Here is a 15,226-nt window from a genome sequence, read left to right on the forward strand (position 1 = left end):
GAATGCAGAACACATCGAACCGTGAGGTGGGTGAGGTACAACAGTAGAAGATCACATCAGCTTCCATGTCTCTCAGCCAAGAGCAGAATGCTGAGGCTGCAGTGGGCACAGATTCACCACAATTGGACAGTAGGGTCAGAATTTGGCACCAACAGCATGAATCCATGAACCCAACCTGCCTTGTGTCTTGCCTTCTTGGCATACTTTGGGCCTGTTAATACCAAGCAATCATTTGAGTGTTGTTGACCATGTGCACCCTTTCATGGCCACAATTTACCAATCTTATAATGGCTACTTCCAGCATTATAATGCACTATGTCACAAAGCAAAAGTCATCACAATCCGGTTTCATGAACATGACAATGAGCTCAATGTTCTTCAGTGGGCTTCCCAGTCACCTGATCTAAATCCAATAGAACACCTTTGGGATGTGGTAGAACAGGAGATTCACAGCATGAAAATGCACCTGAAATATCTGCAGGCATTACATAATACAATCATGTCAATAGGAACCAGAATCTCAAAGGAATGTATCCAAGATCTTGTGGAATTTATGCCATGAAGAACTGAAAATCTGAACGTTAGAAATTATTTGGATGTTAACATAGGATAGTTCTAGATTTATTTATGCATTTTATTACATACATATTCTGCTGTTTTAAAAATGCCATTACTAAGAGAAATAATGTCTTTTGAGACAAAGATGTGATTACTCAAAACATGCAGTTTGCAGAATGATAAACTGGTTGCCATAAGCTTCCTCTGTTTGTTAGCAACATTAGCCTTGTAGTCCTAGTGAACAGTTAAAGAAGAAAACCATGGACACAGACTTATTGACTACATTTGGAGTGAGGGGAGAAAACTGTATCCATTTCATTCTTTCACTATTTCTTTAAAGACTTGATCTGAAACTCTCAGATATACAACTGGGCGAACTCAGATGTATTTTAACTTGATATACACTGAAAAACTGACCACACAAATCACAGATCCTCACTACCTTTAATAGGGATTGAAATTCCTACATCTGTATCCCCTTCTTCAGGAAGCAACCCTTTTATTTATCCAGGTTCCACTTGTGTCCTTTGACAAACTCTCTGTACGGTATTCATATCTCTGATCAGCAGTATGTTAAGGCCAATAAGACTAATAGTGAGACCATGACGAAATGCTTTTCGGAACAGACCTTTGAGAAGTTGACAGTGATGAAGTGAGTAATACTGAGCAACAGATGAAGATGGAGAAGTTGCATGTCCAAATTGTATCTCAAAATTTATTCAGAAGAGACAGTGGTGGGAGCATATACACAGTACATCCCCACAGGCAAGCAGAGTGCTGGTGGGAAGAGCTCTTGCAAAGCTAATCAGGCTGCTCGAAATGTCCGCCTAAATCAAAGGACAGAGTCATACAAAATGGTGACTAAACTGAGCATGGTGTTATGTGGCAGAGGAACCTTTCCTGTCTAGAATATAATGCATGAGCATTGCATTTTGGAGCCCACGCTGAGGTTTGCCCCTCTGTGCAGAATAATGTGCCATGTCACTGCCATACTGGAGCAGGGAACATTTCTACTGAGGTATATTTCATGCCAGGTATATTTCAATGTCAATGTATTTGTTGAACATAAACAGTCAAATTTAATGTTACACTTTAATAACTGATTACAATACAAGAGCTATTTTTTAAAAATATGTTGATAGAAAGTGCTTTCAATATTCTGTAAACTGGTTTAAATGTTTTAAGCTTTGTTCTGATTGGATTTCCCTGTTTTCCCCTGTATAAGGAAACTTACATCTATTTTATTATAATCTCTGTATGTGGAAGAATATGCTTTTTCGTTGTTTTAATAGACTGCCCTTGTACTGTCAATTAATGAACTCGCAGACCATGAATCCTTAAAGCTTATTTTATTTAAATAAAATAAACATAATGTGGGTTAATCCATAAATACTTTGCAAATTAATAGTTTGTTGTTAAATTGAACTTCCTCAAGTGCTTTAAAAAATACAAACTACTTGGATGAACTTAATAGTGTCCAAAAATACATTCATTCGCAAGGAATAATAGTAAAACTATATAATGTTTATCAGCAGTGAGACTTAACTTTAGAGAAGCTAGAGAATTATTATTTTTTGAGCAAATACTGAGGTTTTTTGCACATAGTTGGTAAGTGTTCAGATTTCACAACCACAAGCATAATCATCAGTGTTAGTCTCAAGCTGTCTTGAGCCAATGTTTATGAAATCTATGTAATATGCAGGCTAGGTAGACATGTGCAGTTGTAAATATAGCTTTGGTGACAGCATTATAATTATTTAAATGTGATTTAAGAGTGTGAGATTTTAAAGCAAGGTATAGCTATTCCATGTATTCATGATGCTAACAAACTGGTCCCACTGCAGTATCATGGTGATACATCTACCTTTAAACTTGATCTACCTTTAAAATTGAGGTTGCGTGTTGATATATCAGGTAGCTAAAGGCACAAATTAAAATACAAAATGTTATTGACAAAATAATAAGTTGTATCATTATGGCTTTGCTAAATTCAGCCTGTTTTAGTCTTTCCTATACTGCATTATTGCTTATACACATGTTCTATAACATTTCACTCATTTTTGGCTTAGTCGGACATTCATGCTGGGGGTACAACCCACAGCCTTCGATGTTTCCAGAGACTGTTAAAAGACTCTTTCTTCTTCAATGGCATTCATTCAAACCTATAATAAACACATCTGGTATTGAATTATCCAAATATAGGTATTATCCTCTGATTAAAAAGTTATTAATGTTTATCTTTTAGTACTCAGAAGTTATACATTAAGTACAGTTTGACAACTTACAAGCTTCACTTGTCGCCATGGCACATGGTTGTATCTTGCAAATCGCCACTTGCTTTAGTACTGGAACACTGAACATCACTAATATCATCAACAGCATCCTCCCATACATCATCATCTGCTCCTGGTAGGGATTCAACAATCTTCACAATGGGGACAGAAGCCTCTTTTAATCTTCCACTCCTTTCTTCATGGCTTTTAGAGTCCTCTTTGAGACTTGTTGTATTTTCTACATCCTGAGTCACCTGTTCAGTTGTTTCTGTTACTTTTACTTCAATCTCAGTTACTGGTGGTTGTTTAACTTCAATATTAACTGCAAATTGTGTATCACAGTGTCTTTCCTGAACATCTAGTCCAGAGAATGGCATTTCCACTTCTTTTACTGCACTAACTGCCAGTGTTTCTACCAGGGTGACAAAAGTTGGTCTTTGGACCTCTGCTGGAACCATTGTTGGTGTTTGGACCACTGGGGCCACTGATGCTGTTGGTTCTTCAGCTATTAATGTAAATACTAATGAACCCATGTCCTCCTTCACTGAAGTAGTTTCAGACTCTGGTACCACTGATGTCAGAACTGCTCCTTTTATCGTTTGTTCGGTCACTCCTGGTGCTTCTATTCTCGTTTCTTTTGCCACACCTATCTTAAAAGCATTAACATCGACTGCATCTGGCATCTCAGGTTTTGTTTCCTTTATTTCTTGTGCCACCATGGACATTTCTGATTCCTGGATCAACTGACCATCAATTGGCTTTTGAATTGCTGGGACGTCTGTTGCTGTTAACTCCACTAGTGTTTGTACCACAGGGATCACTGTTTTTAGCTGAGCTTCACTGACTGTGGTGGTCAAAATTAAGGAGCTCACATCTGTGTCTTCTTTTATTGATGCCACAAAAGAGCCTTGTGCTTCAACATTCTTTTCCACACATGCTTTCACTAAGGTTTCTGTTTCAAGACCTGAAGTCTCAACTGTTTGCACTTCAAGTACGGGCACTGCTGACGTGTGTGATATTGCCTCTGTTACCATAAACATTTCTAATTTTGGATCTGTCACCTCAACTATAACTGGTTTGTTGACGTTTACATCCTCTTTTTCTGATACCTTCTTTAATATTGGTGAAAGTGCTGCTGTTTGTACTAAATATAATCCTGTAGCTGTTTGTATTCCTGAGACTACAATGGGAGGTTCTTGTAGTGTGGTGCCTGTAGAAAACTCTAGTTCATCAACCGATTTTAAATCTGACTGAAATGTGTTTATTTCTGATGTCAAAGCAAGAGTTCCTATATTAACAGACTTTTCAGTCGATGTGACCACATGTGTTTCAACTTCAAGCTCTGTTATCAGTGAGGACACTACAGGTGTTTCTGCTTGAAACTCTGATACTACAATTATATCTGCTTGTGATTCTGTCACCTCACGTGTCTCTGCTTTAAGTTCAATTATTACTTGTGTCAGCACCTCAGGCTCAGTTTTATTTTCAGTCACCATTGGTGATTCTGCCACCAGCTCAGATGTGACTTCTGTTTGTCCTTCAGAGATGATCATAGTTGTTTCCTCCTTCAGCTTCATTGCTGCTGTTAGATCTGTGTTCATTTCAGTGACTGCTATGTCTATTTCAGATACTATGTCTTGTTCAGTCATATCTGGAGTGACAATGTACTGTTCAGAGCCCACTGTCATTTCAGCCTCATGTTCACTTACAACTTGAATAGATACTTGGTAAGTATGAGCTTTTAGTACCTCCATTACATGCTCAGATCCTTCAGTTTCAGATATGGCAAAACCTTCTGGGGATTCAGATTTATCCTTAGGAAGTATTTCGGTTACATGCTCCATTGTACTAACTGGTACTCCATCTATACCCTTAAAGCACTGTCCAGTGTCTTCTGGTTGATCAGATATTTTACATTCCACTCCTGTGTCTTCTTCATATATAACTGCTGAAATGATTTCAGTCATTTCAGCAGTACCAATTAATTGATTATTTTCCTCATAAGGTTCATCACTTGATTGCTTGTTTGGTTTTAAAGATAAAATTTCTTTTTGTTCGGTGTTAAGTCGAGACTCAACTTTCGGGAATGTCTTAAATGTCTCTTCAGCTTCTTGGTGTTCTGCAATGATTTCTGTATTAACTTCAGACTTTGCTGTTTCATTATCTTCTTGCTTCTCTGCTAAAGGTGTGTCAGACATCACAGATTGATCATCCACACATGGTCTTTTAACCTCCTCTAATGAACTTACTCTGTCTATGCCATTAAAGCACTGTGGAGTTGCTACTGGTTGCTCAGATATATTACACTCCACTCCTGTGTCTTCTTCATGTATAAATGTTTCTGTTGAAATGGTTCCAGTCATTTTATCCATAGCTTCAGTTGCTTGATTATTTTCCTCATTACGTTCATGACTTGACTCAGTTGCCTGACTCTGTTCTGGTTTTGAGGGTAAAACTTCTGTTTGTGGCTTATCTGGGTCAATTCGAGGCTCAACTTCAGAGAATGGCTTAACTGTCTCTACAGTTTCTTGTTCTGTAGTAATTTCAGGATTAACTTCAGGTTTTGCTGTTTCATTCTGGTCTTGCTCATTCGCTAAATGTTTGTCAGATTTATCACCCACACATGGGCTTTTAATAGCCTCTGTTTTTGCTGAATCTTCTTCTCTAGACCCTGGAGCTATAGCTGTAGTTTGTGTATCTGCACTCAGTTTGGAAAATGTTGGTTGTAAAACTGCCTTTGAATTGTCTGTTGTTGGTGGTTGGATTCCATCCTCTGCCATTTCTTCATAGACTCTTGGTTGCTCAGAGATGGCCAGTGGCTTCATGGTCTCCTCTACTGTTTCAGGTGGATTAAGTGCGAGCATGTACTTTTCATCATCTGAAGTTTGTTTTCTCTTGCAATCTTCTACAAGAATCGTCTCTGTTACTGTATGTTCTTTTTCTAGGCCCAGCATAGCCTTTGACACGACTTGTGGCTCTTTATTTGCATTTTCATCACTAGTAGTTCCTACAGGTAAGGCACTTTCCCTGACAAATATGTTAAATTCACTTTCTTTACCTTCTCTTTCCTTTGTTGGTTTATCTATGATTTCTGAAAGGTTCTCTGCTTCAAAGTTGTAAACAATCTTTTCATGAACAATTTCTTCAATCTTCTCTGCAAATGCAGGTTCTATCTTTTGTTTTGCTTTTTCTTCTTCTCCAATCATCTCTATATTTTCAAAGACGTCTGCCACTTTAATTTGGATAGCATTAATATCTACAAAATTCAGTGAAGGGTCATTTTTCATTTGAATTTCATTCTCCAAATCCATTTCTATCTTGGTATCTTGGATAACATTGCTAATTGATGCTGTATTCTCTGAATATTTCTCATCTGATACAAGAACTCCACTCATATCCTCTATTGTTTCTGAGGCTTGATTCATAGCAGGGTCTGGTTCTGAGGCTACAACACTGTGTGTTACAGGCTGAGTTACTGCAATGACTTGAACAACATCCTCTATGATTTTTGAATCTCCGTGTAAAGAGCTGTCAGATACTGATTCTACAGCATTGTGTTCTACAAGGCCAGGTACTGCAACTAGAGCAGGTTGCTCAACATTAACAGTTGATGATTCAACATCTGGAATTCTGCATTCTTTTTCAACTTCAACAGATATTTGAGTGTTCTGTGTCAGCTGTTTATATATGGGTTCTTCTAAAACTGGCTTTAATGGGACCTCAGTTTCAGGCCTATTCATATTCAGTGTAATAATCTGATCCTCAAGAAGCTGAGTTCCACCACACACTGCTGAATGAACTGGTGTGAAAACATTAATTGCATTTAATAATTCTGTTGAATGATTATCCACATCTCCCATCTGTACCACAGGAACGTCTTCCTGAATCTTTTCAACCATTATAAATTGTTGCTTTGATTTTCTCGCATTTTCAGCAAGAACTGTGCTTTGCTCATCAAGTAAAAGCACTTCATGTAACATAGTTTTGATTTCTTTGATTGCAGCTTCATAGACACTGTCAGTTGCTATTCCTGCTTCTTCAGGTTCTTCTGCCAAATCCTCAGAGACAAATTCTGTTGGTACAGCATGAGCGATTTCTGATATTCCTTCAACTATGGGCAAAGGAAGAACAACTTCAGCAGCTCTAATTTCCTGAGAAACAATGCCTATGCAGATGGATGTAGCTTCCTCTTTTTTATGTGTTACTAATACTTTTGTTTCAGTTGTTGTAGATGACTCTACCATAAATTGAGAGACTGGCACTGCCAGAGCCTCAGGGACTTTGTTGATTGTAGTGATGGACAGAAAACTTGGAACCATGCTGAATGATTCCACAACTTGCTGAAAGATTGTGTCAGATTCTCTCCTATTGTGTACAGGTGATACTGGGGTTACATTCCCTGATGTTTTGGGAGACTCTGATAGTTGGGAAACTGCTGACACCATTTCAGTCGTTTCATCTCCATTGTGTTCAGATGCATGTTCAGGAGCAGTGACCGCATCAGCGGTCATATCATCAGCTAAGGTCTCATCTTGAGTTGTCCACTCAACAAAGGATATTGGAGTTGCAACACTTTCCTCAATAATTCCTTCCTCTGGAATGTCACTGAGTTGCTGATGTTTGCTTAAGAATTCTGTCAATTCCTCCATATACTCTGTTGGAACAGATATACCTGATGGCCCAGCATCAAAGCATAAAGGTTTAACATTATTTAAAGGCTGTATTTGTTTAGGTTTGTCCTCTTCAATTATGGGTTGTATCTCTTTCTCTTTTTTACCATCAATTGTTCCATCAGTCATCACGTTCAAGATTTCAGGTTCCACTATTTCATATTCAGACAGTGGTACAACCCCTGGTGTGTCCTCATCCTCAATGTCTGTTCCTGTTCCTTTGCTGCCTTCATCAGATGACATGTTTTCTTGGGGCCCATCAGGCTTAATTTTTTTACGGCCTGAGATAAGTTTCCGCAAGGAACATGAAGATTCATCTTTAGTAAGCTCAGTGTCTGACTGCATCTGCTCAATGGAACCACTTTCTTCCATTCTGCTCTTCCTCTTTGGAGTTACCAGCTTTTTAAGAGACTTCCATGTGGATCCACTGTCTTCTTCTGCAGGACTTCCACCTTGTTCATTAGACGATGTAAGATGATCACCTTCAGTAGAACTTTCAATTGGTGATTCGGTTGTTCTGGGCATCTCTGCTTTATCCTGTGTTTCATCCTCAGAGTTAGCTGTCTTCCTGGCCCTTGTTTTGGCAGACCTGATACATATCAGGTTTTCCCAGGAAACAGTTGAGTCTGACTTTTTTTTTGACTCTTCATGGCTTGTGTCCAGCATCTCATCAGCAGGCTGTGTATCAACCACCTTTATTTCTTGCTCCTTCTGGGACTTAATTAATTCTGTGGATAATTTAGAATTTTCATTGGTATTTTCTCCAGGCTCGAGTAAATTTGTGTCACCAGGTTTGGTTTCGCTCTGTCTTCTTAAGGAAAGTTTCTTAAAAAGCCTCTTGAATGGACTTGCCTGCACTTTATCTTGTTCTAGGGAATTCATTACATCTCCTTCAGCTTCAGGTCTGTGCTCATCTTTCTTAAACAGCTGTATATCTTTATCTTCATCAAATGTACCATTAGAGACATCAATGCATGTACACGAAGTGTTTTCTTTTTCAACCATTTTGTCCAAACTTTTGAGTTCTTCTTCATTCTCGTCCTCCTTTCTTTTCTTTCTGAAACTAGCCAAAATTCCCTGTGAGAAAAATCGCTTAATTGGGGACATGAGTTCCTCGGGTTCAGGACTTTGTGGAACATCATCCATCAGTCCTTGACTATCAGGAGTGGCCTCTTCCCTGTGTTCAGTAAGCTCTGAAATTTTACCCACTGCCATTTCATTGTGTGTCTCAGGAGACTCAGCACTTGCATAACCTTCCATTCTTTCATTCCTTAACTCTTCTGCATCCTGCTTATTTGTGTTGACAGGATTCACATATGTAGTGTCCCAAGAGTCCTCTGTTGGGCCTACAACTTTTCTGTCCTGCTCATTTTCAATTTGCTCTTCTGCATCAATCTTCTCAACCTTGTCTTTTTTCACAGTGAATTTAAATCCAGCAAACCTGAAGATTTTTTTGAAGCCAATTTCAGTGTCATTTTGTTTGTTGTTGGCCTCATTTTCCTCTTTTGCTATTATGTCATCTGTACTATTCCTTTGCTTGCTAATGCTGTCAGTGCTTGTTTGAGAGACATCTTCTTGAATACTCTCGGTTGCATCAGAAGCATCTTCTTTCAGTGTCACAAATCCAGATCCCACTGAAATTATATAAATTGTTAATTGTGATAAAATTCAAGCATATGGTTCACTATGGACACCAGTTTGAATATAATACATGGCAAAAACAGTTAATATGTACAGTCAGGTCCATAACTATTTGGACAGTGAGACAATTTTACTAATTATGACTCTGTACACCACCACAATGAATTTAAAATGAAGCAATCAAGATGTGATAGAACTGTAGACTTTCAGCTTTCATTAAAGGGGTTTAACTTAAATAAAACTCTTGAAAAGCATCTCAATGGAAGGAATCTCGGCACTTGATGATGTCTATGTGTTCCAGACTTCAGGCAGTCGTTGACTGAAAACTGCAACCAAGTATTAAAAATAGTCCTAATATTTATGATTGTTAGTTTGTCCAATTACGTTTGAGCCCGTGGCTGTAATTCCTAAACGGTTAATGCAATATTTTTTAAATTAAAGCTGAAAGTCTACACTTCAGTCGCATCTTCAATGCTTCATTTCAAATCCACTGTGGTGGTGTACAGAGGCAAAATTATGAAAATTGTGTCACTGTCCAAATACTTATGCACATGACTGTATAAATATTATTAATATATAAATAAAGAGGTTTTTCCAGAAATTATTGGTTAAGAATATCCTCACCATCTACAAGGTCCCTGTCCTCAGATTGACTATTCATCTCATCAGTCTGGGTTTCTGTTTTTCCATTCTGGCTTGAGATTTGCCCATTTTTCTGTAGCAATTATGTAAAAGGTAAAGCAGTTTAAGGATTACACCACCATGTGAATAGACCAACATGTAAACAGTAGCAATAAAGTAAGCTTAAAAAGGGGAACAACATTCATATGATCACCAAGGGTTAGGGTGAGAGAAAAGCAGAAAGTAAAAAGTAAAACATTCATGTACTTTCCCATAGACCTTAACAATAATGGCATTTATTATCTACTGAGAACACATGATATGACATAGTCGACTGTGAATACATCGATGTTTCATTCAGGTAAACTGTATTTAAAAACTGAAATGATGTTTTCACTGTTTAAAAAATATACATCTCAACATTGTGCAGTTAAGTGAGAAGAACCAGGTCTCTGTGCACGTTCAAAAGTATACTCTTCAGTGACAGTCTGTACTGTTTGGCTCCTAGTAAGATATATTTCTCCTCTGTTCATAATTACATTTCTGCTACTATTAATGGTTCTAACCTCCACATAGTCATTTTTCTCCAGAATATCGGGGTTTTTTGTAGAATTTTAAATTCCAGCTCTTTCTGTAATTCTTTCATTCTTATTAATTAAGTATCTGTTTCTCAAATACATTTATAAACAAATGTATCTATTTGTGTAGTTGCCTTAAGGTGAATGTATAGTGTGGAGTGTTCTGTGGAAACTTGTAATGTTATTGAAAAAATAAATTACAGTGAATACAGCATTTAGGCAATGTTCTGAAGGCAAGCTACCATTCTAATACAGGACAAGTGAACGCAAAATATCGGAAAAAGACAGGAAATGTCAGTTTCTGGAACATTACAAACACTTATCTGTAACTTATAAATATCCAGTATCCAGGAATTAACTAGCAAAAAATATTAAATGAATTAAAAAGCAAGAAGAATTGGATAGAACACTAACTCTGTTTGTAAGGGATTGTCCTGAAAGTTGTAATAAATGGAATCAAGAGAATAGTGAAATAAAGTACTGCTCACTGAAAATCACTGCATTTTATTTATCATACAATTTTTTTTGTTAATCATTTCTACTACAGCACTCAAGTTAGCTAAAAATAGACTTCAACACCTGCTAGATGGTAGAATACAATGACTATTCTCAAGTACCACCAAATACCCTAAAACTCCAGAGGTTAAGTGACTGTTGTCCACCACTGGCACGTAAGGTACCAGTTTTTTTATGTGTACAATATGTATTATGTTTTGGTGATTTTGTGCAAAAGATGTACAGTACAATCAAATACCCAACATGAAAATAATCCCTGAAGATAATCATCTACACAAACATTCTGTTGCGTTAAAATCAATGTGATATTATCCTTTCCACTGTAATAAATGTGATTTATAATGTGAATTATCTTGTTAAAATTGATTCTTCATATACAGGTGGAAATGAATTAGTATTAAAAGCTGATGATCTAGAAGTTATAACCAAGAACAAACAACAAAACCTGACTACCGTCACAAATATGTAATTTACTAAATAATTTATTTCATAGCAGCATATTTTTAGTGCTTCTACAATTTCAATTGGCATCACAGTACGTCTGATGAAGTACTAAAGTGGCTGTGATAATCCATTCAAAGTGACATGATAATTCATGCTCAACGTAATTTATATTTCTAAAGACTAAGTTCTCGCATCTCCACAGATCCTGTTCTACTGTGGCAGAATTTGTGTTTATCATGGGAAATCGATGCGGATGCTATTTGCAGTGCGGCTGGAAGTAATTTAATATTTTCAGTGCTAGAAATGTAGCACTGCATTATAGGAAGGCCTACATATACAGTATATAGACTATATGTACAGTAAATACATACATACAGCACATATGTATGTATTTGTATATACATACATACATACATACATACATACATGCATACATAAGGAATGATGTAATAATGAGTAAACCATTATTTTCTACACCATCATCTTATTTACATATTTATAGTTAGAAATAAATAAATAATTTGATAACCTGAGCTCATTATTCACCATAGCTTAAAATGCCACAAAGAGGTAAAAGTACCATCAAGAGTGACATTCTGCTGCAGAGTTTTCTTTAACCGGTTACTTTTCTTTAAATGCAATCTATCAAAAATAGATGTTTTTGTTCACACAAGATAACTCGGTAATTTAATGTTTTAATTCAGCCTAAATCGAATGCAGACTATGTCATAAAGTTTAATGATGTCGGTTCGGTCATTAGCTTACAGTAACCTACTAGCATCATCCTAACTGTCCACTGCAGTGCAGCAGCAAAACACACAAAAAGTTCTCCACAGGTTTCCACACCAAAACACACCGGGGTTTTTTTAAAAAATATATATTTTATTTATACTCTCACGGCTTACCTTGTAAGTTTCCTTTAAATGGTTTATAAACATGTCGAATAAAGGCTATAAGTGGCCTGATATTTACCTTGTCTTCAGCGCTGTCCTCTGGTACCTCATCCTGTCCTGAAGGCTGCTCCTCATCTTCCTCACATATGCTGGGCGCTGATAATGTCGCTCCCATGGCCCACTCCTGTCCTGTGTCACGATTTCAGCGGACAGAAATATCCCGTGGCTCGCTGAGTAAGCTATCCCGGCTCAGTCGGACATAAAGTGATGCAGTTGAGTAGCTGTGAAGGCTTTTTTAGCACAGCCTCCTCTCGCCATCACATGCACAGAGCAGCGGCACGCCTCAATACATCAGCACTACAGTGAGAGCAGCTCTGCATCAGTCTTCTGCTGTGTACCGAGCTAGCATGTAAACAAACACTAACATACTAACACAAGCATTTATTTTACACAGTACTACCTCTACTATGCACTAACTAGATCGAAAATAAATTCATTTTTTAGTACATTTTTGTCTAATTCTACTTTTAAAAGTATTAGGGGATAATTTACATTGTGAAGCTCAGCATCCAGCTCTTTTACTCAGATTTATTATTATTTATCATTCTTTATTAATATTACTATTGCTGTTGTTGTTATTGTTGTTGTTGTTGTTGTTGATGATGATGATGATGATCTTCTTCTTGTTGGTCTTCTTGTTCTACCTCTTCTTATTATTATTATGTTGGCCCACATACATTTATCTCCTCACCATACTAGTATTTTCCTACTACTTTAATAGCAAATCCCATACAGAAAAGTCACAAGAACTTCACATATTAATAATCTCATGATTTACATCAAATGTACACAAGGGGTATTTAAGACACTTCACATGTTATGTTTCAACATTTTAATGCATGTGGAATTTCCAAATATAGTGCATGTAATTTTTTCCACCATGTGATTTGGACAGATTTTTCATAGATGTGATATAGTTTTACACATGATTAATGTGCTTTCAAATGTTTTTTTTTTTGACATGTGGTGTTATTTTTCACACGAGTTTAAATGAATGAATGAACGAACAAACAAATAAGTTCCAGCTCCCAGCCCATGTATGTATGTTCACGTGCATCTAAAAAAAATTGAATATCGTGGAAAAGTTCCTTTCCCCCCCCCATAATTTAATTAAAAAAGTGGAACTTTCATATTTTCTAGATTCATTACACATAGCGTGAAATATTTCAAGCCTTTTTTTGTTTTAATCTTGATGATTACGGCTTACAGCTCATGGAAATCAAAAATCCAGTATTTCAAAAATATTAGAAAAACCTGTATGTATGGGATCAAATTATATTCACCCACCACACCTCTTCAACTATAGGGCTTAAAAAACCTCTTATATTTTTAAACAGTTTAATTGTTTATATCTTATATGATGCAAACCAGAACTGTTAACGTGACATTTGGGGAAATGGTAAGGACTCTATGTAACTCTGTGTACCCAAATTATGTAATATGTCTGTAAGTGTGACCTGCTGATTTGCTTCAAAGCTGGGGGAAAAGTTCACTGTGTTTGTGTGCTGACCTTGGGTTCTTGCTGTTTAAGAAAACAAGAAAAATAGGTCTTGGAAAGATTATCACTATGTGAAAAGAATTGGCATGTAAAAGCAAATGGACACAGTGAATTAAGATCAAGTGACAAGTCAAATGTTACTCTGGATGGAAGTATTATTTTTTTAAATTACATTTTTAGATTAAACCTGGCCATGTGAACCAAGCATCACGAGCTTGTTAAACTGCTTCCCTCACCCTTTCCATGTTTTCATCCTTTAAAGACATCTCTCTAATTCAATGTTTATTTCTCCTCAAAAGACATCAAACGTGCTAACCCCTAAACCACTGTGCCTCCCTTGAACTACTAAACTTATTTAAAAGTCATACACAATGAACCGCTTTGAATAGATGACAAATGAGTGAAAGGGAAAAACAGTGGCATTGCTGTGCAGGTTCCCATGCGAAGTGAATGAGATCAGTTAATTGAATCAGGTCACCGGTTGACTAATCAAAAACAGCTGATGTTTTCTCTGGACTACACTATTGATCCTCTGTAAACACTGCAACTGTAACATGAGAATCCAATTCAAATATATAGCAGATCAGTTTATGGTGAGTGAATCTCTGGCTATTTTAGGATTTAAACCTTCCAGTTAATACCACAGAACATTAACCAGTAAGCTACCACTGGCCATGGTTGTGGGTTATAATGCACATATTTTAGGCACACAGCTAAGTTCGTAAGTTCATAAGGAAGTGTATTTTTGTATTCTGATAATGTCATATAAGGCCTTTGTCCTGACTAGCTTGTGTTTAACGGGTGTTAACCTTACATGTTTTACCTAAATAATATAGATTCATAAGCACATTTCCCCTTTTTAATGATACTTACACTCAGCCTGCTAGAAAAGTGCACATGCTGCAGAAATCATTCTCTGTGGTGCCCTCAGTGAATAACCACACACTGCAAAAACTACAAACAAAGTGCATTTACTCATAGCTAGTCATACATAATATTGTGGCAAATATGGTACACCTATGTGTGAAAGAGTTTAAATACAGCACATACGTGAAGAGGTTGTACATCCAAGTAAACTGCAATAAAATCAAAGCATACCCCTGGGCACAAGAATACCCCCTGGATAGGACACTAGTCCATCACATTCATACCTAGGGACAATTTAGTGTAATCACTCTGCCTACTTGTATGATTTTGGACAGTATGAGGAAACTGGAGAACCCGGAGGAAACCCACGCAAACTCAAGGAGAAACTCCACACAAGTACGAGCTCAGGATCAAACCTCTGGAGCTGTGAGGCAGCAATGCTACCCCACTGTCATAGCATTATTGCTCAGGGATGTTTCTGATGAACCATACACAACTTACTGTATAATGATATCTTGACCTTAAGTATGAATATAAGCCACTAAAGAGAGATGTAAAAATAATTGTTTACAAATCTTTACATTATGTATACTTACTGACGCCCATA

At 37.0% G+C, this 15,226-nt stretch overlaps 1 protein-coding gene across 2 annotated transcripts; it reads right to left on the reverse strand.

The window, feature by feature from the left end:
• Positions 1-1,253: 1,253 nt before the first annotated feature.
• On the reverse strand, positions 1,254-12,545 carry akap12a (A kinase (PRKA) anchor protein 12a). Of its 2 annotated transcripts, XM_017477045.3 has the most exons (4): positions 12,274-12,545; positions 9,767-9,857; positions 2,844-9,135; positions 1,254-2,720 (listed from the first exon to the last, which is right to left on the reverse strand). In XM_017477045.3, the coding sequence occupies exons 1-3, from the start codon at positions 12,367-12,369 to the stop codon at positions 2,849-2,851; spliced, it is 6,474 nt and encodes a 2,157-aa protein (XP_017332534.2). In that variant the 5' UTR covers positions 12,370-12,545; the 3' UTR covers positions 1,254-2,720; positions 2,844-2,848. The 2 variants fall into 2 exon arrangements, with proteins under 2 accessions (XP_017332534.2, XP_017332533.2); XM_017477044.3 differs by having other exon boundaries at positions 1,254-9,135.
• Between the last annotated feature and the right edge of the window lie 2,681 nt (positions 12,546-15,226).

This window comes from Ictalurus punctatus, chromosome 9 (assembly GCF_001660625.3).
Source record: "Ictalurus punctatus breed USDA103 chromosome 9, Coco_2.0, whole genome shotgun sequence".
NCBI lineage: Eukaryota > Metazoa > Chordata > Actinopteri > Siluriformes > Ictaluridae > Ictalurus > Ictalurus punctatus.

What these genes read in the sequence shown, in the direction of transcription:
- akap12a (XM_017477045.3), bottom strand. Translation starts at nt 12,369, where the DNA reads ATGGGAGCGACATTATCAGCGCCCAGCATATGTGAGGAAGATGAGGAG. An exon ending in AGGACAGCGCTGAAGACAAG is followed by an intron (nt 9,858 to 12,273) that starts GTAAATATCAGG and finishes TAATTGCTACAG; the next exon opens with AAAAATGGGCAAATCTCAAG. An exon ending in GGACAGGGACCTTGTAGATG is followed by an intron (nt 9,136 to 9,766) that starts GTGAGGATATTC and finishes ATATAATTTCAG; the next exon opens with TGGGATCTGGATTTGTGACA.